The sequence below is a fragment of the Camelus bactrianus genome, chromosome 26 (genome assembly GCF_048773025.1).
Source record: "Camelus bactrianus isolate YW-2024 breed Bactrian camel chromosome 26, ASM4877302v1, whole genome shotgun sequence".
Lineage (NCBI taxonomy): Eukaryota > Metazoa > Chordata > Mammalia > Artiodactyla > Camelidae > Camelus > Camelus bactrianus.
In genome coordinates, this window is record NC_133564.1 from 8,208,324 (window position 1) to 8,235,394 (window position 27,071).

The 27,071-nt window shown below is 46.3% G+C and overlaps 1 protein-coding gene across 1 annotated transcript in view; it reads right to left on the reverse strand.

Annotated features, from left to right (window-relative positions):
• CSMD1 (CUB and Sushi multiple domains 1) overlaps positions 1-27,071 on the reverse strand; it is a 1,327,842-nt gene that overhangs the window by 81,012 nt on the left and 1,219,759 nt on the right. Inside the window, exons 39-46 of the mRNA XM_074353379.1 lie at positions 26,290-26,359; positions 23,595-23,711; positions 15,181-15,390; positions 7,765-7,953; positions 4,372-4,549; positions 2,456-2,601; positions 1,592-1,672; positions 369-482 (exon numbers count right to left, since the gene is read on the reverse strand). Coding sequence (XP_074209480.1) covers positions 369-482; positions 1,592-1,672; positions 2,456-2,601; positions 4,372-4,549; positions 7,765-7,953; positions 15,181-15,390; positions 23,595-23,711; positions 26,290-26,359 — 1,105 coding nt within the window. The remainder of the gene's footprint in view (positions 1-368; positions 483-1,591; positions 1,673-2,455; positions 2,602-4,371; positions 4,550-7,764; positions 7,954-15,180; positions 15,391-23,594; positions 23,712-26,289; positions 26,360-27,071) is intronic.

Consider the following 27,071-nt stretch of genomic DNA (forward strand, 5'->3'; position numbering starts at 1 on the left):
ATCAAAATGTCAGACAGAGAAACTGATGGACAGACAGACAAGAGCCATGTGACAAAGGATGTGTAGTAAACACCCGTGGCGGAACCTAGGCGATGGGTTTTATTTTTAAATTATTTCAACTATGCCATACGCTTGAAAATTTTCTTTACAAACTCGGAAAACAGCAAGACTTCTTATTTGATGCAGTTTTGCCTTATATTGTAGAGCTAGCTAAAAGAGAAGATTAGATAATTCTGTTAGCAGATCATTTTAATTGTAATGGAATCATAACACAGAGATAAATTCAGACGCATACAAGGAAGCTCAGGCCAACACAAGTAACAGATGTTCCACGCTGAAGAAGCATATTTAGAGCACAGACGTCGTACCTTCACACGTTGGGAGGGAGCCTTCAAACTGCAGCTGCGCACCGAGCTTACAGGTCAGGGTGTCCGTCCCCGACAGCGTGTACCCAGGCTGACACTGGTACTTCACGAAGTCTCCTGGAAAAGCCAACGCCGCGCACGTGGAAATGCTGTCTCCACGCCAGGTGCCGTGCGTGGGTGCCGTGCACACGCATGGCGACCTCAGTTACCGTGCAAACCAGGTCCACCCCAAGGTCCCTATTCACGGCTAGTCTGTGTAATAAAACAGTGCCGTTTTCAGTTCTTAACTTACAAATGTGCAACGTTTCTACAGAAATTACGGAGCAGTTTTTCTTCTTTAACTGATGTGTCTATGCTCGTTCCCCTTCCCCCATGATGAAAGAAAGGAAGGAAGGGAGAAAAAGAAAGAAAAAAAGCGAGAGAGAGAGAAAGAAAGGAAACTAGAAAGACAAAGAAAGAAAGAAAGAAAAGAGGAGCAGACGCTTGGGATTGCAGGATGCAGGACAGAATGGCGTTCACGTGTCTGGAGAGGCTACACCACGATCTTGGCCTGACTAGCACAATGTCCTCATTAGCTGAGACGTGACGAGTGAGCAGAAACTGGGCCACCTGGCTTGGCCACTGGTCTGAAATAGGGTGTGACAACAGGAGGGAGTATTTATAATTGGGACTGAGAAGTCCCGGGTCACAACAGTTACATGGCAAACACACGCCACGCTGGTCTCCTAATGTGGCCTGATGACTATTTAAAGAAACAGGCCATTAATATTAAAACGATACAAAAGATTGTCTACGTATCATCATTAGATATATTCACCGATTATATTTCAGTTTTAACAAAAGGTCAGCGCCAGACTCGTCATTATTTTAGCCACAAACGATTTTCTTCAACCACTGCATGAACGTGTTTCCCTAACTAAGCACAAACAGGTGTTTAAGTCTGTCTCTGAAAACTGTTTTTCAAGAAAAAAAAAAAACTAGGGAATGATGTAGGGGGGAAAATGTGCTCAAAATGACAAAAGCAAAATTCAAATAAAAAGAAAAACAAAAATCATGAAGATGAAGAAAGAAAAGTGTATTTACTCAGTACGTGACCTCTGCGCAGACCTCCTAGCAAAGCTTCAGGAATATTTCTGACAAATACGCATTTACTTGACTCTGTTGGGCTGGAGGTGGGTGTAAGCAAACTGGGTGGGCTGCCGGTGCTGCGACGCAGACAGCGTTACCTATCTCAAAGTCCTCGTCCTCAGTGAGCATCTCGGCCCGCGGAACGGCTGGCGGAGGCTGGCACTTCTTGAGCTGAAACGCTACATGGTTACAAGAGAATAGTACGTGCGATTGCACTCGCTGAATAGGCCAGAACACTGCAGAAAGCACTCCTCCTGAGTTCTCACAGCGCTTAGATACGCTGAAATGTCTGTACTTGCAAGCCACTGTTTTCTAAAATTCTCACGTTTCAAATGTTTACAGTATTATTTAATGATGCGGAATATCTAAATTCGAAAAGAAAAAGTATACAACTAAAAAATTATAACATTTGGATACAAAAACACTTCCCATCTATTTGGAATTCCGCTAGAGAAATGGTCCACCTGTGGCCTGGCTCCACGTCCATGTCTAGAGGTGACGCGGTCTTTGACCCTGTCCTGAGGATGTGCACGTGGCCGTCCTCATGAGAGATGAGGGACCGCTGTCTTTTCCCCCAATTATTTAGCGTTTATTCTCAAAATCACTAGTCATCTGCTTTGCCCAGCTGTAGCTGCGCCATGTGCTAGCGAGACTTATCTGGAGACAGAGAAGAGGAAACCTCTGCAAGGTGCTGAATCCACTTCAACGGTCTCCGTATAAGAGTTTCATTTACAGCACGCTTATCTTGGAATAAATCCGAGCTTGCCACAAAAGAGATGTGAACTAACACATAGATCAGTAAGGAACAAAGGGTCACCCGAACCTGTGGCGTGAGACACGAGAAAACCCTATCAGGTCCTCGGGGGGCAGAATCAAGGAACTTCAGCTGAGATTTGTGTCAACACTGAGAGAAAATCAACTCCAACCCTACACCCGAATCAACGGGGTGGAAACGCACTGACCGTGAAAGTTGAGGACGAAGAAGCCTCCGTTGGAAAAGTCGCTGTGGAACTTGAGCAGGACCTGGCTGCTGGAGCTGCACGCAGTCTCCAGGGCTGTGTTGCCGCTGAAGACGCCCAGCTGCGGGGCGTCCTGGTCGGGGCCATCCCTGGGGGAGGGGAGGGCTCACTCAGACAGAACACGCCTCGTTACAGTTTAAAGGGACAACCGTCTCCTTCTGACAGTCGGGCTGTCACTCTGTGAAAGAGGAAGGTCTGACCCGGCTCCAACCCAAAGGGCTGGTGCCCGCACTGGACCCCCGGGCTGGCTCGTCCCTCCCCCGCTGACCTCTCCTGGGGCCTTTTAGTGATAAGGCCGCACGTCTTCCAGTGACTGCAACACCATCTATCACCTTCCTTGCAAACGTCCATGTTTTAAAGTCTACATTCAGTGGCATCTCTTTAATTATGGGTGAGATTTATGGAGCTCTTGCTACTGAACTGAAATACTTTTAAAAGCTGAATAAAACGTAGCCACCTTCTAGGTACTGTGTCTAGAAACATCGAGATGTTTAATGTTCACACTTGAGTCTCTCTCGCACACGAGCATTCTGACATTAGGCATTCACTCCGCTTCGTTAGCTGAGGAAGCTTTTGCTTCCGCCTTCTAAACCTATAAATCCGGGTAAAACTGCGGACACTACAGTGTGGATTCTGCCTTTGGTGCTGCTTGCCTGTTTCGCTTTGCTTCCACGATGGCAGCTTCACGTGGCGAACTTAACCTGTCACGTTCTCCATTTCTCCTCCTTCCCCCAAGCTCCCATGAGCATCATTTGCATCTCCCCTCAGAGAGGTGCTTCTATAGCCCCAGAGGCCAACCTCCCTTCTTGTCTCACTAACGTGCTTCCCACACGAGAGACTGGGGTTCTCAACCAGGATCTGGTCTCACAATTCTCCTTCCAACAACCCAAGGTGAGTCCTCGCTGCTCCAGGATGAAGCCCGAAGCCCTTCAGCTGATCTGGGGTCCTGTATGGTCCACCCTGCTTCCCTGGCCAGGTCACCCCTTCTCACTCCCTCCTGGGCTCCCCTAAGACTTCAGCCAGCCCCACCTGGGATCTCCCAATGCCTGGAACTCGCCCTGTTCTCTTGCCTTACGGATTTCCCAATACCTAGAACAACTCCCACCTCGACACCAGTTTCGCCAACACAGACACAGACACACACACACACACGCAGCCCTGCTAACGTTGCTCCTCCTTGAGCTTTCAGGGCACTTTATGCCAAAAGCACACCCTGGCTCTTCACAGCCGTGCGATGCTCGCACCTCGTGTCCCCGTGGCACGCTCTACTTTCCTGCCACAGCTCAGCAGGGGAATTGTCATTCCATTTCCCCCAGGAACTCTCACCTCCAAAAGCAAAGGTAGGAATAGTCATTCCCATAGATGTGAAAATTCAGCAAAGGAGAGTTTAAGGAACTTCTGCAGGCTACGGGGCTCCCTGGAAAGGGAGCCAGTGCCCACCGCCCACTCAGTGCTCCCTCCGCGGCCTGCGGGAGGGCCGCTCTGCAGAGTGTACGACGGAGACAGAAGGCTGTGAGCAACCATTTCTTCAGTGTTTCTAGAAGCATCACATTCTTACAACGGCAGAGGATCCTACCAGCTTTTCTTTTAGGAAAAAGAAACTACACTTAAAAGTGAAAAACAAAATGACCTAGGGATATTCTGCATCTAGAGGGATCTTGAATGCGTCTTCCACGCGGCAAAACTCAAACACGGCACATGAGGTTTATTCCCCACGTCTCTGGATTTAGTTGGCAAATGTCCTTTCCGGTATCTACCTAATGACCTCATTTCTGAATAGAGACAAGAGACGTGTAAGTGGTGGCAGGAACGGCCTATCGCAACGACAGACTGGTGTTTCTCAGGAAAGGCTCTCATACCAAACGGCGATGTAGTCGTTGACAGCTTCGGTCTGCAGCAGGGTGAAGTTGATGTAGACCCCGTGGCCAGGGGGCACAGTGATCAGCCAGACACAGTCCTTCAGAATGGGGTACTCGTCGGGGAATCCAGGGGAGTAGATGGTACCGTTCTGAGATGTTACATTGTATCCACAAGGAGCTGAAAGGGAAGCAAAGAAAACTCAAGCCCAACACCGACGACCTCGGAAAGAGGATGCACTTGAACCTTTCTATGTCTCTGAAGGCTCTTAGCCCAACTTCCCGTCTAAGAAGTAAGTGTGAAACGTTTCCCAATAACTGCTTTGTCAAAAAGAATTCCCCTACAGCCCTAAACCCTTGGGAGAATTATACTTCGAAGCTACATTATCTAAGTTTCATTTAATATATTCTCCAAACATTCAAAATCCCTTCAGGGTAAAGTCATTTCCACATAATTAAAAAGAAAAAAAATACCCGTAGTCAGTTGTCTCCTGCGACTGAGCTGATAATCCACCATCTGACGCAAGGGATTATGTTGAAATTATGCATAACTATTTAACCGACAATTTGTTTTTGTTTTAAGTGAGATTTCTAAAGCCTATTTAAGCTGTCTAAAAAGAGTAGCATCTAAGTGCCTTCCTTGAAACAAAGACATTATCAGGTCTTCTCAGACCTACACCTGGAGAAATGAGATACAATTCTGTCAGTGCTGTCTTGTTAAAGCACTTCTGTATCTCACCAGCTGCCAGCTACGTGAAGAACCACGATACCCAAACAGTCTATTGCAATTTTACTTAATAAATGGATCACTGTTATTGACATGGAGATTATTTTATTTACAGAAATATGAAATGACCATATATGAGCAGGTAATCTAGATGTACTCCATGTATCTTACCACCTCATGGTCATGTGAAGCCTAGGCTAGAAGATATTGGAAGATGAGCTGGTGGGCACAGTGGACCTCAGCACAGGGAGGTGGAGGACACACCGTCACTTCATTTTATCTGGGGCTAGACTTGGACAAATCAAGGGGCACCAGGACATCTTTTTATTGTACTTTTTTCCCTCACACAAACATGTGCAATGTGGCTTTCTCTGAATAGAGATGGATAAAAGACAAAGACAGAGCACATTAAGTGATAGTAAATCAACAATTAAATCTTAAAAGCACTACATCGCCAGTAAGAAAGTGACAATAATTTATAGATGGTTTTCTCCAGGATTGTTTTAAAATTTCTGCCTAAACCTTAAAAGTGTGAAGAAAAAAATGTAGGTACTAAACCACCATAAGAAAGACCCTGGCCTTGCATAACGAGAGGGCTGGCATTTGCCTTTGATGCTGGGAGGTGATTTCTGCCCGCACCTGACAGGAGTATCTGTTCCATCTGGGGGCTGGCCACACCCAACAGCCTCAGTGGGGGCCTGGCCAGGCCAGAGAGGCCAGCCCTGTGATTTCAGGCGGGGCCTTCGGGTCATGGGAGATCAGCTGGCCTGGGAGTGGTATCAACCCCTGGACAAGCGATCCGTCAGTCATGCGGATGTGACAGAGATCTGGGCAGTAAAAACTCTGGGCAGGAAGGCCCCGGCGAGGTGAGCTCCCGAGGTGGCACGGCCTCTGTGCACAACCCCAGGTCACTTCTGAGAGTGATGGGCGCCCTCCGCTCCGCCCTAGGCCTCTCTCCTTGGATGCTTTTCCTGTCTTTTCCTGGTTACAAGCCACAGCCACGCGTAGAACGGCTCAGCGAGCTCTGTGTGTCATACTCGTTAGTCATCCAGCCGCAAGGGGGTTTGTGGGCGGGCCTGGAGCTTCCCCACGGCCCGGGGGCCTCGGGCAGTCCTGGACGTCTGGAGGGTTTTAGCTTCACAATTTGGCCACTTCTGGGTAGTATTATATTTCACATATCATAAAAAAGGTATATTTTGTTATTTTCACATTAACAAAATAATTCTAGGCCTACAGTTATTTCCATGTTGGAAAGCTGCACTTGAAAAAAGCAATGAAATCTAATTAAATACTTAATTCTATTTTTTTTTTCTATCAAGCCAAAGAGTCTCCTTATTTACACATGAATTCAAAGGATTCTGGCAAAAATTGCAAATAAAAAAGAACTTTAATCCTGCCAATTCAAAGTAATTTATACATATAAATATATGAATTTTTTAGTGGAGAATAGTATGAAAGGGTTTTTAAGTGTTTTAATAAAAAATGCCAGACATGCTACTGCTATTTTTAGTTTTAAAACATACCCTAATGTTTTATGTTATTAAATTTGAAGTCGACTAAAATAACTATTTTTAAATACAGCTTAATGTTTTTCTTTTATAGTTGTTTTTATAATGATAGAGAATGGAAAAATACAGGTGAAAAATACGACTTAAAAAGTCTACTCTACTGATTTGCTTTTTAAAAATTTCTTCAGTAGAAATTCAAACACAGCCAGATGCCTTTCCCTTTTTCCCCCTGGGATATAAGTATTTAGCATTTCAAAAGTCCAAAGAGCTGGAAATTTCATTATTTTTTTCAGCACTGCATTTTTAGCTTCAGAATGTTAGGCATACAGCAACGTTTCTGTTTCATAAGCATTCGTTATAAACAAGGTACTTGATCTGTTTAACTCGGTATTGCAGAAATTTCAAAGACATCATAAAAATCAGATAGCCAAACAGAAGCTACTTCTGCTCAGACTAGAGGTATTCACTGAATTTGGGTCTTTCCCCATCGCCACTCCCATCTGCCTGACTCCAGCGTCTCAGGAGAAACCCGGATGGTCACCCAGCACTGAAGGACACTGCTGCACTCTCCCCGCACTCTGTCTCTGTGCGCACCACTCCTACCTGGATGCTCTCTGTTCTATCTTTCAGTAGCAAAGCAATGTGTGTCCTTCAAGGTCAACTACAAAACTGAAGTCAGTTTTCTGACATACAGAAGCAATATATGATTATGGGAAGAGTTAAACAGTAAAAAATATCCAGGGAAAAATTAGTAAGCACCCCTTCCCCTCCAATCCTACAGTTTGATGGAACCACTGAGAAGCTGAGTACTGCTCTAACCGCAAGGATTCCTCCAGTCACGCCCCAAGCAAGTCCTGTCTTCTGTACCTGCAATTCATCAAAACGCTCCTTGTGCCTGGTTTTGCATAATAAACATTTGTATTTATTACTTTGTTGTCCTCATAATTTCCTTGAGGGCAAGGCCTACTTCTTCATTTTTTTAAAAATTACTGGCATGTGATATATTCCTGAAATGCTAGCTGGAATGAGTTTAACGTAACAGACTACAAGTAAAAATGCGTTGATCAAATTAATGAATTCTTGAATACATTCACTTAATATTTAATGCACTATTGTACACATGAAAAGTTAAACTGCTTCCAAGAACAGCGATTAACCTACCATCACATCTTGGAAACGGGTAGTTCCAGTTCCTGTTGATTCCATGCTGACAGGTGAGGACTGGGTGGCCGATTAAAATGTACCCGGGGTAACACTCAAAGGATATGGACTGTCCCACGCTGTAGTCCGAGTTGATCATGTACCCATTCTGAAAAGGCGGCGGGTCTGGGCAGTTCTGTAGTTCATAGGCTGAAACAGACGGACAGGGTCCAGCTCATAAGTAAGGAGCTACATTAGCCTGGAACTAGAGGAGGAAGACGATCATATACAGCTTCGGAGGACGGGCTGCTGCTTCAACACAAGCTTTAAAACTGTCTTTACCAAGCTGCCCACTACCATCCTGGCTCAGTTAGTAGTAGCAGCAGGATTACAGTAATTTGCGTTTAAGGAGTACTCACTGTGCACGTTAGAAGTCACACAGCATGTACCAAAAAGACATTTCCTCACTTTGGAAAGAAAATGTATGAGGTGCACTCAATGCAAATAAGAAGTGCAGATGATAATAAACGAACACAGACCTAATAATTTCCTCTTAACTTAAAAAAAAAATAATCTGGGCGCTCCTATCTAAGCGCTTCTAACTAGGAAATGCGTCATCATTGTTTAGTTCCATCAGTGCTCAGTGCAATGACGTGGTCTACGGTTTGTGCAGGTGCTTCCCAGAGTTCTAGACTCTGTGTTTCTGCATTTATGCCTGAAATAAAGGGACGTGAAAGCAGATGCTGGTAACGCGGGTAAAGGCACAGCACCGCAGTGCGTGCACACGGCCGCCTCCAGTGAGCAGGCTAAACGCCCTGGACCTCCGGACCCCTGGCCTTTCGTTATTTTTGTATTTGCAATCGTCTGTGTCTCTGGGTAAGAGTCAGACAAGCAGCTGAAGAGTGACTGGGAGCAAGAAGGCAGAAATCAGAAGAGCAGCAGAGACCGAGGCCTGGGAGCGCCCTGGGGTGGCTCCTGACAGCGGCTCCTCTGGGCCCAGAACGAGGAGGGACACGAAGCCTCTCGGGGTGGGTGGGGGGCCTCCGCCGGAGGATGACCTGGTCCAGGCCAGCTCGCCTGGGAAGTATTCTCAGCACATGCTCCCCTCCTGTAAATCCTGCTGTTTGAGTCTGAAATGACCTTACCGACTCGTGCTCACAGAAAGGACGGAGTCCCGGGCTGCATTTCAGCTAGCACCCAATTTCCTTTTTATTACATTCTCTTAGAATGAAATCAGCAGCCTGGTCTCTTTCCTGTTTTGCTGGAGATACAATGAGCTTTGTTGGAGAAATGAGTCCTCTCCTACTTCAAAAACAGCTGCTAATGAACACTTACAAAATACAAACTACCCCAAACGGATGCCGCTTCCACGGGACGAGAATCAGATTAAACCATGTGTGACACCACTCCATCTTCCCCTGAAGGGGCCTGCTCGAGCTCTAGCAGTGCCCTGCGTGCCAGGACCAGCACCTGTCATCGCAGGACGTGATAAAGGAGGTAACGGTCACCGTCTGACGCAGACCCCCCCACAGGCTCCCACGTGCTCGTCACACATGCTGATGACATGTAACACCACGCGTTTCCCTGCATCTATTGTGCGGTTTGTGGAATAATTTCAGAAAGACATTCACGTCCTCTTTAGGGGTTTATAAAGCTAGTCTCTTCCCACCCATCCACTTCACCTCAGCAAAAGGCGCTGAGGTGGAAATTCCACAGTTGTCTATTAGCAACTCTGTGATTCTAAGTCCCTTAGCTCTGGATTTCCCTGGATTAGAAGGAAAAAAGAGGGTTTTTTGTTTTTTTTTCTTTTCTCTTCTTAATAGCACCAACACAGCTGTCCTGAACAGGGAGAATGCAGTTTTTATCCCCTATTTGTTTATTGAGTAAAATAAAAATCATGCGTTGAGTGTCTACTATGCTATAAATACTAGTTATAAGTGGAAATAGACAGAAATGGGTCCTACTCTCATGAGGCTTACATTCCAGTTAGGGAAACACACACCAGTAAGTCAATACATTGGTAATTACGGAAAATAATTGTGAGTCGTATGAACTACTATTAAAGAAATAAACAAGGACTGAAATAAAGGGGAAAAAAACAGGGTGAAGGTGAGTGAGGGTGATGAAAAACGGCCTCCTGGAACAACGAGCACCCCCAGGAGGGAGGGGTCTCGGGTGAGGGAAGAGCGGGGCGCCCGGGACAGGAGGCTCGGAGTCCGGGGAGAGGAGCCCCCGGGCAATTCTCCAGCGTGGCCCCGTGTCCCAGCCCCCCAGCTCTTAGGACAAGAGGACCTAGTGGTGAAGCGGCCAGACGCCGCAGAGTCATGGGAACATGTTTTACAAATGGATGTAGATGTGTTTTTAAAAGCCAGGACCCACTCCTCACCTGGTAAATCATATCTACCAGGCAAACCAATCAAACAAACATAAAACCCTAACGCAAAACCTACAGCTCATTTCAGAATTTTCTTAGGAATTTGCAACCCCAGTGAATTCTGCTTCAACGTGAGTCACACGCTGCATCAGCCATGCCGTTTCAGCTCTGGGTCTGAACGTCGTGTCTAGGGGAGTCCTTCACTATCCAAACATCAGCGTTCCCTTCTGTTGCGGAGAAACTTTTATTTTGACCCAAAGGAATGACTGGACTCACAAGGTCTGCAGACTCACCCATCAGACTCAGAACGTGCTTCCTTCACTGCGCCAGGAGCTCGGGGAGGACCGACTAAGAAGCACACAGCACATCTCAACCAGGATGTGGGGGCCTGCGGGCGCTGGCACCAGGAGGCACCGATACGGACACACTTGTCCAGGTGCGCTTTTGGTTCAAAGGAATAGCTCTCTTAAGGGAGAAAGTGGCTGAGATGGTCACTTTCACTTTCATCAAGCCCTTAAAAGGAAAAGCAAATTCACATGATCTGCAGGAAGGAAACTGGACAACTCGAGACCCTAGTCCCTAGTAAGAGTCTAGTCCGAGAACCACCGTTGTCGGCACTTTTCCATCGTGAAAAAGGATGCCCTGGAGTGGGAGGGAACTGACACAGCTGTTTGTTGCCCACTGCTTTAAGCATTTTTCTGTGAAATAGGCTTCTTTATAAAGAGCCTCATGTCGAGACCTTGATTCACTCGTGCAGACAGTGAACAGGGACAGAGTAAGCGCCCTGCCCGTGTCCCCTAGTTAACGCCAAGCTCAGACTATGGCGCTGAAAGCAGGAAGAGTGACCATTCTGGGACACACCGGCTTCACGTGTGAGTTACGGCTGTGTCTGTACGGCACAGCGAGTGCGCTTGGACGGCAGTGGGAGCGGCTCCACAAAGGCAGGTTAACTGCCCTTCCTCCTGGAGAGAGGGTCCCGGTATCCGCACACTGCAGCCTATTTTCTCACAGACTCAGTTCACTAAAAATGCAAAGGTTTTGTGTGTGTGCACGAATGAGCAGATTTAGCAGATCCTGTTACGTTTCTTTTAAAGGTGCTTAGCACATAGAGCAAAAAGGAAAGAAGACATTTCATGGCTAAAGCACTTAAAATTACCTTTAAGTTTTTTGGCATTCAACAATTGTGCTTTATAATGGAAGAAAATAAGAAAATAAGAGAAAAAGACAAAGAAGGGAGGGAAGAGGGGAGGAAGGAAGGGAGGAAGGAAGGTGAGAAGGAAAGAAGGAAGATGAACATTCAACTTCTCCAGATGTCGAATCACAAAAGGCGAAGGAAAAGAAAGTCACTGAACATCTTAAAACAGCAGCATTTCACAAATACTGTGGAAAAATCTCAATACCAGCAAGCCCACGGCAATACCAAAGAGTCAGACAACACAGGGACCTTTCCTCCCGCAGAAGAACCCTCTGCTGGGGCCTGGGGAGATGACCGTTAGTCACGACTAGCAGTCGCAAGTGACATTTGCATCAAGCATGTAAACTACAGGAGCCGCTGTGGCAGCCGGTGGCATGGTGCAGTCATCTTTCCAATATCCATTATATTTTCTGACTAGTATCTAATTAGTTGACGAATATCTCCACACCATCACCCATCTTCCAGTGTTTGACTTAGAAGTAGGGTACATGAACTCAGTTTTACTTAATGCAGTTCATCTTTCATTCCTCCAGTTCTGTGTAAGCCATTTAACTTCAAGACGGCTACATCTCCTAGTAACATTTTTGACCTTTATATGGTCATAAATAAATGAGAAGGCTTAGGAATAAGGGGTACAACACAGCCATCACTGAGAATGACAGGAATTATCTGCATGATTTATGCATCTTCCTATGAGTTATTAATCACAAGCTTAACTTATAAATCTCACGTGGGACCTGCGCATTTTAATGTGACATCAGAGTCGTTCTTTTTGCCAACTTATAAATTTTATAAACTGACAAACTACCTAATTAACTTTCATCCCTGTCAGATAGGATATCCTGCGAGAAATCAGGACACCTCACCCCCATGTTCTCATTCCTTTTTGCTTAATTTATTTTCATCTCTCTCAATTATAGCAAGTTAATCGCTATAAAATATAAAATATATGGCTTGGGGGTTTCTTGTTTACTGTGGATACTTAAATTTAGACGCAGGTGTCAAGCAAACAAAACATTCGCTCAGCCGACCGGGTCTCCTGCGTATCCATATTACAAACCCAGCACAGCGAAACTAAGAAAAGGAGGGACTGAGACACTACAGGATGATTAAAAGACAGGAACCAAAAAACATGGGTTTTTTTTTTTCTATTTTGAGACATGTTTTATACTAGAACCGTACACGAAAGAACAGCCTTTACACCAAGGGGGAGTCACCCGCTGCGCCACCCCAGACAGTGCTCGCAGAGGGAGCTCAGGATGGAGTGAAACACGCGGCACGGCTGTGCTTTGGGGACGTGGGCTTCTGGACAGTTAGGATGCAAACCCAGGGAAGACCTTCAATGACCCCAGATTCCTGCACCTTCCCACACAGAGAAAAGCACTAAAAGCTTTCTCTTGAGACTATCTCTGTGATTAGCAGTAAACTTTTTAGATTTGACTACATATTTCACAGCCAAGAAAACTCATGTACACCCTGGCTCCTCCCCTGCCTCTTCAGCGCAGGTCCTCAGAGCTGCGAGAGGCTGTCTCCCGGGCTGCAGTCCTCAGCACGGCCCCGAAACTCACTGCCCCGATGCTGAGCGCTTTCCCCCAGGGGACAGAGCTTTACTTACTAAGATTTCATTTTACCCTAAAATGTCTAAAATCCTATGGTTACATGTTTACACATTTTAAACGAACTGGGAATCTTTCCCTTGGAAATATTTAAGATATTTGAAATTGGCTTTACACTGAATCCAGAAATCTGAAATGTTACTGAGTTCTTCATCATATCAGTGGATAATTCCTGCTGCCAAGAAATTGAGATGTACACCGGCCTTCATAGAGAGGTCAGAGGTCTGAATGTGACACACACTGCAGCACCTGCCCATTCAATTCCACACTCGTCTTTGTCCCTGAAACAGAGCCTGCTTCTCCTTGGGAGAGGAGTGCACACAGGTTGAAAAGCATTACATTGTTTCAGCCAAGGGCGGTTACAGAGCAGGTCGCAGACAGTGAAAACTGAGCAAGTCACCTGGATGGAATTCCCAGAAAGATGCACCCCCGTCCAGCTCTTATCTGCATGTGGACCTGATGTCGGAGGTACCGCAGCCATCCTTGGACCACAAGGCAACAAGGAGGAGAAGCCAAAAAGCATCACAGAATGGCTGGCCTTGATGCCACCCTGCCCGTGCCCAGTGCTGGCAAGAGTCACCCTGGACTTCTCACGGTGATTGACAGTTGTGACCAAGACAGCCTGGTCAGACTTCTTCCAGACTCTGCGCTCCGACTTCCCTTTCCTTAGAGCATTTATTTTAGAAAACTTGTCACTGTCCACTTTTCCTCTGTCCCTTCGAGATGTATGTAAATCTTTTTAAAAGCCTCTTGTCGCTTTTACAGCTCAGGTCCGTCTTTCTCAAGGACCTGGGACTCGTCCCTCTGAAAGGTAACGTCAGGGGTGACAAGTGCTCCTACTCTGTCGCCTGCCTGGGGGCAGGGGCTGGATGCCGTGGGCTCCCAGCTGTATGACTGCCCCCTCTCCTGGAGCTTGAGAAGGTTTACCTGGCTTTGGCACTCAGGAACCAGGACACCCCACCGGGCTCTTAAAAAGTCCTGGTCCTTAGCTTATATTCATTTTAAAACCCAAATTTGGAATAAACACCTTAGGAAACATTTATGTTTTTAAAAACACCCTTCGGGGGAAAAGACATTTATCCTGCATAAAGCCAGATATCCAGATGCAAAGAAATCCGGCCTTGAATCTTACTGTCTCTGCAAACTCAGGGTACCCCTTCTCAGGAATTCAGGCCCAAGCCGTGTTTTCTCCCTAAGGTTCTGGAGGAGCAGCCATGTGCTGGGATCCAAGGCACACTCATGCCAGCTTGCTGGGCCAGGCCTGAGTGGTTTAGGGATGGGCCCTTGAAGAAGAGGCCCAGCCACAGGCTCAGACATGAGGAAACGCATCCTGAGGCGTCCACACGAAAGCCCCAGGCGGGGACACTCCGGACTGCGTCCTGGAAAGGATTAGCCGGCACTTCTCTATGTATGGGAAGGTGTAAGGTTCTGGGCTCACTGAAATCACTCCTCTGGTCTGCACGTGAGCTCTCCAGGGCCAGAGTCCCGTTCCCTCCCATCCGGAGTTCCCTGCGGGGGGGGGGGGGGGGGGGGGGGCCACGAGTGCTGGGGTCTGGTCTCTGTGCTGAGTTCCCTCTGCTCACGTCTGGCAGCTGGCGACTTGGTGGCCACAGCATCCTTTGTTTACTGACACAGCGGCATTATTTCACGTTTGCTCAACAAACCATGGAGCATTTTGAGAACCAGCAGACGTAGGGAAAAGCTCTAAAAACAGGGCACAGGGTCTCCTTTTGTAAAGGAAATCTGGAATTATAAAGGAAATGTACATTTGTAGAGACATCACTCCCTCCTGGGCCAGGAGGAGGACTCAGGAACTCTTCTCAGTGCGAAGACCCAGGGTGGGGTGCAGGGTCCTCCCTGGCACAGTTCCTTTCCAGGCCCTTCATTTCTTGTTTGCAGGAAGTAGGCTTCAGCCTCTGAGACCTCGGAGTCCCAGAGGGCAGGCTCGAACAACTGCTAATCCGGGGAGGGAGGGAATGCAGGGACAAGGGAGGGGCAGTTGGGAACCAGAGTGCAGCCTGGGGCAGGGCCTGCTTCCTCCTCAGTGAGCAGACGTGAAGGTGTCTAGGAGCCTGTCTGTGGGCGCTGCGGCCCCACCCGGGGGGGGGGGGGCGGCAGCCTCAGGCTGAGCGCAAGACCCCTGGGGCGCCGGCCCTTTTCCTTCCCACCAGCCGATCAGAGGAAGGCCACACACCGTGCCGCCCCCACCCCAAGCTTCCCCCACAGAGACTTCTCTTCTCCTGGTTGCGCACCTTGGTAAGTGAGCCTGAAGCCCGGCCGGTTCTGGGAGTGGTCGCTGTAGAAGCGCACCAGGGTCTCGTGAGTGGTGCTCAGCAGCGCCGAGGGCAGGTCGGGGCCGCTGAACTGCCCGATGGTGGGGCTGCTGGGGTACGGGCCGTTCTGGATCTCCAGGTAGTCGTGATTTGCTTCCGTAGAAAAGTTCAGAAACTGAATATGCGCACCTAGGCAAAAAGACACAACATTCCGTGAAGGTTAATATCAAAATTTATAAAATCAGTGTTTATCAACAGTGATTAAAACTGCATCCGCCTCCCTGAACAATAGCTGTCGGAGACAGCACGGGGTCGGCCCAACGCAGGGAGCACGTGTCCCGCTGGGAACGACGGTAAACTTCAGTTCAATGTCGCCAGCAAGCCTGCTAGCCGCGGGACTCTGTCCATGCAGCCGATGCCCCTGAGTCAGCTTATCCGTGCAGTGCGGACGTCGCCAGCACTGTGTCTCAGCGCTGCGCAGGTACAAACCTCAGGATGCTGCCTTGTACCCATGCGTACGGTGGTGACTTTGTCCAGCTGCTTCTATAATTACTACAGCCAAAAACAAGGTTGTAATTGCATATCAAACCACCTATAGTTTAATTTACGGTTTTATCAAGGAAGAACTCAAGGCAGATCTAACAAAGTGCAACGAACTTTAGAAGTGGCTTTTAAATGGAGGGTCATACCACTGGACGAGGCATTTGTTTGTTTGGCAAGTGGCTGTTTCAGCTGTGTTGTGCCTGCAAAGAACATTTCTGATGTTTGCAAGAAACCCAATGGGATAAACCCCACCAGTGTGGAACTGCTTTGTATGTTTAAAACATTTCTGTAAATATTAAAAACGTCATGCATTTCTCTTTGTTGAGTAGCTATCCATGAGCTAACTCACCTCTGAATTCCAGTAAATATATTTGGTCAAAAGAAATTTAGAAGCAAGAATAAAAGAAAGAGAAACTGAAGAGAGAGAAAGAGAGAGATGGGGCGGGGGGGTTCGGGGGGAGGAAAAGGAGGGGGAGGGAGGGAAGAAGCAAGGGCGGGAGGAAGGAGGAGGGGAGAAGGCCTGGGGTCTCTGGCCTTGGTTCTGGCAGGTCCCCTCTCCACTGAGGCGACAGCTGAACCCACACCAGGAGCTGATATATCCCTTCCCCTACTGCTTTCTTTTGTAGCCCGGCCCACAAATCTGATACAAAAGAGGTGTTTTGTTGTTGGTGGTGGAGTTTGGGGTTTTTTTTAACAACTAATAATCTGCACTCACAGATCATTTCTGTAACTGCACCAAGGCTACTGAACCCCTGCGGTCTTGTCCACAGAGCTTCCTAAACACCCACTGCGTGCTTCGCCGGGAAGCTGACACAAGAAGAACCGAGCACAAATGCTGAATTACTGACACTTCTGTTTACGTCCAGAAGTCGCAGCCAGGCCAGGAGACCAGGGCAAGACGAGGACAGCGTGCGGACTGCAGGGGCCCGCCTCCAGGACACCCTGCGAGATTCACAGAGCGGCCCATCTGTAAAGCAGTGAGAGCCAGCAAGCAGATCGAGGGGCAGAACCCGCAAGGACGGCCAGTATCTCCGCAGGAAAGGGAGCAGTGAACGTGGCCTCTTACAGACTTGGAATTAAACTTGAAATGGAAGTGGAATTATGGCAATTAGAGTTTTATGAAAAAAATTAGCATTTTAATCAGGATAAAGTATCCAGCCACATATCAAACCACTTAATACATATCAGGAAATAGAACCGAGCCCAGCTCTAATCTGGTTTAAAACGGTATTTTTAGCTATCTAATTTTCAGCGAATTGCGTCCAGTTTGACACCATGAAGCCAAAATGAAGGGATTAACATAAGCATATCCTTTTTTATCTCACAGAATCCTAAACTGTGTTGTTGCCATGAGAAAACCAATCTGGAGGCCCATCTCGGGTGGAATTTACACCGCACATTCTCATCCCACCGTCCTGACACGGAGAATTGGGTGTCAGTAAAACCACCCTCAGGAAGGACTGTGACTTCGGACTTTGGCAAAACTTTCAGCAGCAACCCGACCATGACTTCAGAGTCAAACTCTCATCTCTCAGTTGGTAGAACTTGTGAATATTCAGTGCTCTGTTTTGTGTCTTCTGTGCACAGTAAACATACAGCAAGAGTTAGCAGGTTCAGAACTCAGTGACTACGCTGACGAGCCTCTCACGTCGCCCTGCACTTCAGACGGCCAAAGTCACGGCCGCTTTGGACAGCGTGGTGTGTGGTGTCACTCACTACAGCGGTCTGTAAGTACAAACGGTAACGGCAAAGCAGGGAAAAAAAGAAACAACTTGATTTCATTTCTGTTAATTATGCCTTTAGAAATTTTCAAGGAAAATAGAGACGGAGGTTCTGTGTTGATTGAGCTCGTGCCCGAGCCACACAAAACCGCAACCCAAACTTGTGGAAAGGAAATAAACAACACAGAAACCATGAGAGCATTTGGTTTAGGAACCAGCACCGGCTGGCAGTTGCGTGACGCCTCTCCCCGTCAGGCTTGCGCGTTCTTTCAGAGCAGCCGTCTGAGAACGATCCTCTGTTGTACTCATTTTAAGGGTAAGGGACCAAAGTTCAAAAGCTTTTTGACAACTTGTACAAATTCACACCGCCAGCTGCGGACAAGGCCAGGATTTCTGCTCAGCTAGACTCAGAGCCGAAAGGCCCGAGGAGCCACCGGAGGTGCTGCCCAGCCCCCGACGACGCCCCGGGTCCTTTCCAGGGCCAACCGCTTTCTCTCACTGAGGTGGGGTGTAGGAAGCGCCGTCAGGGGAGTGAGAAATGAGTGGGGGGAGGCCAAGGTGGCTCTCACGTGATGCCAGAGCGACCAGTCAATCTGCCTGGTGAGTGAATCCCCGGGCGTGGGAGGGAAGCAGGGTGAACCAAAGAACGGCTGGCCGGGGCGGCACCTGCTGCACCAGCGGGCTGGCCCTGCCGCCGGGCGGCCCAGTGCACACTCAGTGGTAGGGAAGGGTCCGCAACAGCCCAGCAAGTCCTCCATGAGTGAGAAACACCACATCTATCTTTCCCCAAGAAAAGGCTATGCTGTCTCATATTCTGGCTGGTGTTTTTTTCGGGGTAGCTGGGGGAACGAGGGTCACTTGTGCAGCAGTTACTAGTAAAACAGTCACCAACTCCCTGAGCAACCCAAATCAGAACTGGCCCCCTGGAAGCGGGAACGTGTGTTCCGACACCTGAGCTGGCATCTGAAGGAACGAGGGTACTGACTTTAGGCAGAGAACTTATTTTTAAGAAAACTCTGGAAGAAGAACAACAGTGACTTTTTGTGGCTCATTTTGAAGCTTGGATTCATCATGCTGTTTCACACTAAGTAACATTCTATCTCTTCTTCCAATTTCTCAAAAGTCTCACGGTTTCTGCATTTTTTAACAAAACAATTTATACTAAATAAATAATATCTGTAGAGATCTTACAAAAATCTTTGTGTATTTCTCATCTTACTCCCATTAAAAGTGCTCTTCCGTAAATCAGAGAAATGCTTCCTCATGTAGCCTGTGACTCCGTCACCAGAACACCTAAGGTGCGAGGTAAACATCCTGCAGAATTCTTTTCCCCATCTGGCCAGCGGTGCAGAGCCAGGGCATCTAGAGGCGGACCGCCGGGATTGCACGGTAACAACCCAACTTCCACCAGTGATTTTCGTGCACAGCAACATCGGAGAATCACTGGTCCAAGCTATCATTTGCCTTGCTAGGTAACGTTCCAGGTTTAAGTAGATATAATTCAAACTAAATCTGACATTCTTTTGGGGTCTGAAGGAAGCAAGTTTCCCATATTGTCCATTTCTTGATGAACGTTCTAGGGACACTGCAAAAAACAGTCTAAAATTGTTCCCCAAACAGGAAAGAGAAGCCTCCTTTACACACATGTGGGATGTGCAGACCCCAAAGCAGGAGACTGGGGGAGTCGCAGGGAGAGGAATGCGGACAGCAGCCTGCACATCTACTAGAAGGAATTGGCCAGCTCTACCGTATTTATTAATGTAGAGCACCTATCACATTGTGCTTCCCTTCTACTATCTTCCAGCTTGATTACCAAGATCACCCCAACAGCAGAGGCTTCTCCAGGTAAAACATCTATCCTGACACCGGTAGAAACACAACGTCCCAGCCTCCCTCCTTGTCCCACTGGGGAGACAGGAGCCTGTTCCTGGGCTGTCATCCCAGGAAGTGTTCCAGAACCACCCCAGGTTTGGTAAAACAGGAAGTTGTACGGGAGATCACACAGGCCAGAGATGATCACTAAAGGGTGGTGGTCATCTTTGCTATGCTCCCTTTTTTTTTTTTTTCAAATAAGAAACTTCTTGTGTTTGACTTAGAATGCAGATTCCTGAGTTTCAAACCCAAATTTACCTTCTCAAAATTTCCAGGGAGTGATCTGATGTTTGCTTATAATTTGGGAGATTTGGGGAAGAACCTGCAGCCAAAAACCAGGCGAAGTTCAGGGAAAGGAAAGGACCCAGGGTGAGGGTGCTGCGGTGGATGCGATCAGAGCCTGGAACGGCCTGAGCAAACCAGGAGAGACGAGGGCCGTGAGCGAGCTTGAACTGGGGCCGAGCACCTTCAGACGCCCCAGTGAAGTATGTCACTGACTGGAGTGAACCTGCGGGCCGGCAGGTGAGAGTAAGACCAGGGATGGGTTTTGAGTCGCATGTGGGGAGGAGACCTGGAGCCACAGGAGGCAGCCCTCAGAAGGCAGAAGAGACAGAGATGAAAAAGACTGGGAATGGGTCGGACTAGCTTACCCCGGAGTTTTCAGAAACCCTGGGTGGCTGGAAGCCAGGCAGTAAAATTTCCTGAGTCTGCAAAATGCTCTACAACTATTTAAGCCCCAGAAAGCACTCTCAGCAGGGACGGAAAAATCCCACACACTCCCCACGTCAGGGGGCCGACTGCCTCTCACGGCCTCTTCCCTAAGTTTGCATCTCCATGTTTGGAAGTGCATTTGTACACAGTCAGATTCATCACAGGAAACAGGATGTGGAACCTACATGTAATCTACAGAGAGTCACTCCGATGCTTAACCACATCCAGTCTGAAGAGCGAGGAAGGTTCATGCTATTTTATCTGTATCTAGGATATAAGACCTATTCCATTGTTTACTCTTGCCTCCTTTGTCGAAGATGAGTTGACCAAAAGTTTGCAGGTTCATTTCTGGGCCCTCTCTTCTGTTCCATTGGTCCATATGTCTGTTTTGTACCAATACCATGCTGTCTTGATGACTGTAGCTCTGTAGTATTGTCTGAAGTCTGGGAGAGTTATTTCTCCAGCCTCTTTCTTTCTCTTCAGTAATGCTTTGGCAATTCTAGGTCTTTCGTGGTTCCATATAAATTTTATTATGATTTGTTCTAGTTCTGTGAAATATGTCCTGGGTAATTTGATAGGGATTGCATTAATCTGTAGATTGCCTTGGGCGGTGTGACCATTTTAACAATACTGATTCTTCCAATCCAAGAGCATGGAATATCTTTCCATTTTTTAAAGTCTTCTTTAATTTCCTTCATCAATGGTTTATAGTTTTCTGTGTATAATTATTTCACCTCCTTGGTTAGATTTATTCCTAGGTATTTTATTACTTTGGGTGCTATTTTAAAGGGGATTGTTTCTTTACTTTCTGTTTCTGTTGATTCATTGTTAGTGTAAAGAAATGCAACTGATTTTTGAACGTTAATTTTGTAACCTGTTGCCTTGCTGAATTCTTTGATCAGCTCTGGTAGTTTTTGTGTGGACCTTTTAGGGGTTTCTATATATAGTATCATGTCGTCGGCATATAGTGACACTTTTACCTCTTCTTTTCCAATTTGGATCCCTTTTATTTCTCTCTCTTGCCTGATTGCTGTGGCTAGGAGAGACAGTCTCTTCAGCAAATGGTGTTGGGAAAACTGGACAGCAGCATGTAAAGCAATGAAGCTACAACACTCCCTTACACCATACACAAAAATCAACTCAAAATGGATCAAAGACTTAAACATAAGACAAGATACAATAAACCTCCTAGAAGAAAATATAGGCAAAACATTATCTGACATAAATCTCAAAAATGTTCTCCTAGAACAGTCTACTCAAGCAATAGAAATAAAAGCAAGAATAAACAAATGGGACCTAACAAAACTTACAAGCTTCTGTACAGCAAAAGGAACCATAAGTAAAACAAAAAGACAACCTACGGAATGGGAGAAAATTTTTGCAAATGAAACTGACAAAAGGCTTGATCTCCAGAATATATAAGCAGCTCATACAACTTAATAAGAACCAACCAAACAACCCAATCCAAAAATGGGCAGAAGACCTAAACAAGCAATTCTCCAAGGAAGGCATACAAATGATCAACAGGCACATGAAAAAATGCTCAATATCACTAATTATCAGAGAAATGCAAATGAAAACTACAATGAGATATCACCTCACACCAGTCAGAATGGCCATCATTCAAAACTCCACAAATGACAAATGCTGGAGAGGCTGTGGAGAAAGGGGAACCTCCTACACTGCTGGTGGGAATGCAGTTTGGTGCAGCCACTGTGAAAAACAGTATGGAGATTCCTCAAAAAACTAGGAATAGACTTACCGTATGACCCAGGAATCCTACTCCTGGGCATACATCCAGAAGGGACCCTACTTCAGGATGACACCTGCACCCCAATGTTCATAGCAGCACTATTTACAATAGCCAAGACATGGAAACAGCCTAAATGTCCATCAACAGGTGACTGGATAAAGGAGATGTGGTATATTTATACAATGGAATACTACTCAGCCATAAAAACCGACAACATAACGCGATTTGCAGCAACGTGGATGCTCCTGGAGAATGTCATTCTAAGTGAAGTAAGCCAGAAAGAGAAATAAAAATACCATATGAGATCGCTCATATGTGGAATCTAAAAAACAAAAACAAAAACAAAAAAACAAAGCATAAATACAAAACAGAAATAGACTCATAGACATAGAATACAGACTTGTGGTTGCCAAGGGGGCGGAGGGTGGGAAGGGATAGACGGGATTTCAAAATTGTAGAATAGACAAACAAGATTATACTGTATAGCACAGGGAAATATACACAAGATCTTATGGTAGCTCACAGAGAAAAAAATGTGACAATGAATATATATACTCTCATGTATAACTGAAAAATTGTGCTCTACACTGGAATTTGACACAACATTGTAAAATGATTATAAATCAATAAAAAATGTTAAAAAAATAAAAAATAAAAAAAAGATCTAAAGTTTCTTTTCCCTTTCCAGATGATTTTTAAAGCCCAGTATTATGCAATAACAAATATTTTAAAGACATAATTTTAATTATAACATTTCATAAATATTTTTATAAAATGTCAACCTTTCTTCAAATTATTTTTTTAGGTTCATAGGTCATGATCATGATGTCAGACAATTTAACTGTTAAAAAACCATAAAAAAAGTCCCCCTGAATTACTGCCTTACGTACTGGTTTATGAGTGAGTGCAAAAGCCTTCTCAAACCATAGAACAGTGGATTTGGGAAAATAAATTAATAAAATATGTACATCTCTTCATGAATAAAATATTTCTAATGAGGCTTGAAAGAAAAGTGGAAAACACATGGAATAATAATTTAAAAACTAGCTAAAATTTGCTATTGTTGTTTATAATGCCGGGCTCTGTACTGAATTCCTCGCCTGAGTTGTTCCAGGGAGCCCTCAACAGTGTGTACTTTTGAGAAAATCACAGGTGGGGAAAACTGAAATGAATGAACTAAAATACAAGAAAATCATGAGGCAGACAATTAAAGGTGTGACTGGGAATCAAAATCTCACAAAGACCATGTGTTTCTGAAGCAGGGCAGAATGAGATTTTGGTGTACATAACAATTAAAATTATGAATTCTTTAAGGTAGGTAACCTTAAAGTTCATAACTAAGTATTATAAAAAGCCATTTTTCATAAACCTTAATCAACGCAATGTATAATTACAAAACTTTATAAAGCAATCCCCAAATCAATCATAACCTGAAAAAGCCTTAAAAATTGTTCAGAAGAAACAGCTGCCTTTATTGAATTCCAGCGACCGATCATAAAAGGAGGTCGTAGACTAAAGAGACTGATAATGGAATTCGCGGTGCGACCTTTACCCTTGACGTGCCTCCTGGGTCATTACTCGGCTAATTCAACCTGCCTCGAAAAGAGTTGCAAGTCTGAACTCATTTTTCTCAAAGTTATTCTGCCAAACCTTTACTTAAACCTGGAAGCCACTTTCAATTAAAGACACAATTATGTCAACAGAATAAAGCCCATTTTTCCCTCAGCCTAATTCCTTCCAAGGTAGAAAGTAAAGAGCTGACTTTTGAGGAGTTACCCAGCGCCCCCACTCACCATAACCGACGGGCAGCTCGATCCTCCAGGCGCAGTCCAGGTTGTTGGGGTAGGCGCCCGGGAACCCCGGGCTCAGGATCACGCCCCCCATGCTGCTCAGGGTCCCTCCGCAGGTGGCTGTCGGACCGACAAGGGACAGCGTAGTTAGTTCTGCAGGTCACTGCTTTCTAGCAAGGCCAGTTCATCCCACCGGCTCTGTTTGACCAGGTGACCTAAAAGCAGGTCTTTAGAAGTGAAGTTGCCCGATGCCAGCACACGCCGCCGTCGCGCCCTCGAGTCCCTTACACATTGGTCCTCCCCGTGGTGCCCCACGCCTGAGACAAAGACAGGCTTTCAAAACGCATCGGCTGCTGGTCCACAGAGGCTCTCAGTAAAGTCTAGTCCATGTAATGCATGTCAGCCAGGCCTCCACCTGACTTTCAGGTTCTGAGCAGCGATTCTGAGGAGTGACTGGGTGGTCGTGCTGGCTACTGGCTCTCGTTAACCCCGTGCCACCTACTGGGCTAAGCACGCTACATCCCTTAATTCTCACGACAACCCTGAAGTTGGTATTATTGTTGCCCCAGTTTACAGGTAAGGAAACCAAGCCTGGGGAGATTAAAAAATTTGTCTTGCATGTACACATCAGGTAAACAGCCAACTAGAATGTTATTCCAGCTCGGTCTGATGCCAGAATCCAAGTTCTCACCAGGGTGTGTTACCTTCAGAAATCCTCCCTGGTTTGGAATGCAGCTAACTGAAACCGCTCTCTCCCGGGAACCTTTCACTGTGATGGCGGGTGTGAATGTAAGTTCTCACATCTGGACTTAGCTGGTTGCTCACATTTTGTGCTATTACAGCTGAGGTTTGACTATAAAGAAACACGACTAATTTTAAAACACATACACCAAATCACATAGGTTGAAGCACATGAAATTCTAATATTGGACCATTTGTGACCTATTAAAACGGTGATTTCCTGTACTTCAAACCAACAATGCAAATGATGTCACTTCTTTTCAGGAAGTCACATTAAAAGGCTTTCTTCCTCTTCCAACAACACCCTAATTAGCTGGATAACTGGAAGCCCTCATTCAGAGATTCTCTCAAGACCTGTGCAGAGTCTCCTTTCGTTCTGTCATCACAGGGGAAACACTTTCTCTGCCGAGGGTAAATTTGATTTGAGGAAAAAGCTAAATGTCTTGTAAAGCAAAGTCCAGTCAATCTGGTGGTCGTTCAAGGAAGGGCATAGAGTCTGGGTTTCCACACTGTGTAAGTTAAAAAGGTAAGTTTAAAAAAAATGTAAATGTATTTTGTGGGGTGAGTGAAAAGTTCCAGCGAAGTCTCGAACATCTTCTCTGTCGTTAAATAGAGCGCGACCTCTCATGGGGACTTCTTTGTGGGCCACACCAAGTATTCGGAAACACAGGCTCTGGTGTGCACTTGGAGGGTTAACCTGTATCAGCCAAATGTAATTGATTTTTACCTTTTATTTAACACACTTGGTATATTAGCAAATGTTGGAGATACATCATTTTATAACACCTACTTGCTCCTAATTCATTACAATATATTTATAAAAAAAAGGATTTTGTTGAGCACCCTGGTGGGTCTGAGCTGTAACCATAAACGCACTGGCAGTAACTCCCCCTTGTTGGGCTCGCACACAACCCGCAGTGGGGGTAAACGCACAGCCCACCTGCAGGGAAGGCACATGAAAACGCCAAACCCATGACAGAGACATCAAAACCACTGTGAAATCAAGGTGACGTTTCTTAAAAACGCCTTTGATTCTGAGCATGATGTTTACCAGACAGAGAAAAAGGTGGGGAACTAGAAAATTAAACATCTGTGTGCATCTTCATTAGCGAACGAGAGCCTGGGGCGTGGGGTCGTCATCAGTGTCCATGTCGGGGTAATTGTCACTGTCCTGGGAGAGGTCAGGGGGCCTTGACACCGGCGGCCCTCCTGCCAGACACACGGTGACCAGACACACGGTGACCTAATTCCCTACAGCACGGAGTTACCACAGCCCGTAATCCTCCCTGTGCTTTCAAGAAGCACTAGATGGGCAGACAAGCGGGCCCCAGGCCCCGGGACAGGTGTGCCAGTCTTTCTCCTCTGTGATATTTCAACAGTTCCTTCAATAGGTTCCTCTTATTTTGCATTTGTCCAACGTCACCAGCAAGTGTCTTCAATATCCCCCCGAGTCCCGGCCTTCTTCCCAGGGCCTCTCTGCCCACCTCCCTCTGGCAGCCTGACTGCCTGCCTCCCACTGGAGAAGCCCCTCCTCACCAGACCCCGGCTTTTTTGCAGGAGGAGAGGAGTGAATAGGTTCTTATTTATTTATCTTTAATGGAGGTACCGGGGATTGAACCCAGGACCTTGTGCTGCTAGGCAGGCACTGTACCACTGAGCTGCACCCTCCCCTTGCACGGGCTTCCAACAGGAATGTGGTTTGCAGTGAGTGCTTCCAGCGGCCGTCTTGCATCTAGTCCATGCGGGTTGGTCCAAGAAGATGGAAAAGCCAGCTGCCCCACCCAGGGGGAGAAGATGCCTGCCCTCTCTCTGTTATGCCTCTGCCGCCTTATTATGTAAGAGATGTGCTGAAAGGAATCTAAAATTGCGTAGTTTGAAGCCCAAAAGGAGCTCAAGGAGACCACCGTTACGTGACTGACAACGTGCACAGAGACCCGGGACAGCAGGCGTGTCTTACCGATGCAGAGGGGCGACGGGTAGTTCCAACGGCGGACGGTCCCCGGCATGCAGGAGATGTGGGAACGGCCCTGTGCACGAGAAAATGAACAAAACTCACACAGCCGAGCGTGGAGAGTCTAGGCTTAAATGTCTGTGACAGTACCCGCACTTTCTTTGGTTTTCCCTTTTGATTTAATTACAAATGTAAAACAAATCAGAAATTCGTGAAATCTATTCTACTGATGTTCATTAATGAATCATGCATTTGGGATCAAAATAGAAAACAAATCCATAATCACTGTAACTAAAAACAAAATCTTCCATGTCCCTTTCAGTGGTCTGTGTTTCTGTCAGGATATTTTGCCAATGCCTGAAACATCGAACTGAACTGGTTAAATAAGCCTTTTTTTTTAAAAAATCATCAAAAGTCATAGCTTTTTGTCTGAGAGTCTGAAAATGATTAGGAAAAACTAGGTGTTGACTTGGAGAATGAAATGTGCACAGTAAGTCATGTCTCAGGCAAAGGGAACTTTCACAGTTGCCTACAGTCCATGTACAGGTCGCAGGACCATTTTTCAGCCAAGAACTGGGTCAGTTCCTCCTTTATTGGAGAAAAGGGGGACTGAATATTCATTTTATTACCAGTCTCACAAGCTGTCAAGTTAACGTGGCTGTGATGAAGTTAATCTTCATTGCTCAGGACCTCCTTGTGCGTTAAAGATAAGAAGTTTTCAACTTTCAACCTTCAAAAAATCTGTCCTATTACTCCTCTTTTAAAAAATCAAACAGCAGTGGGTTCAA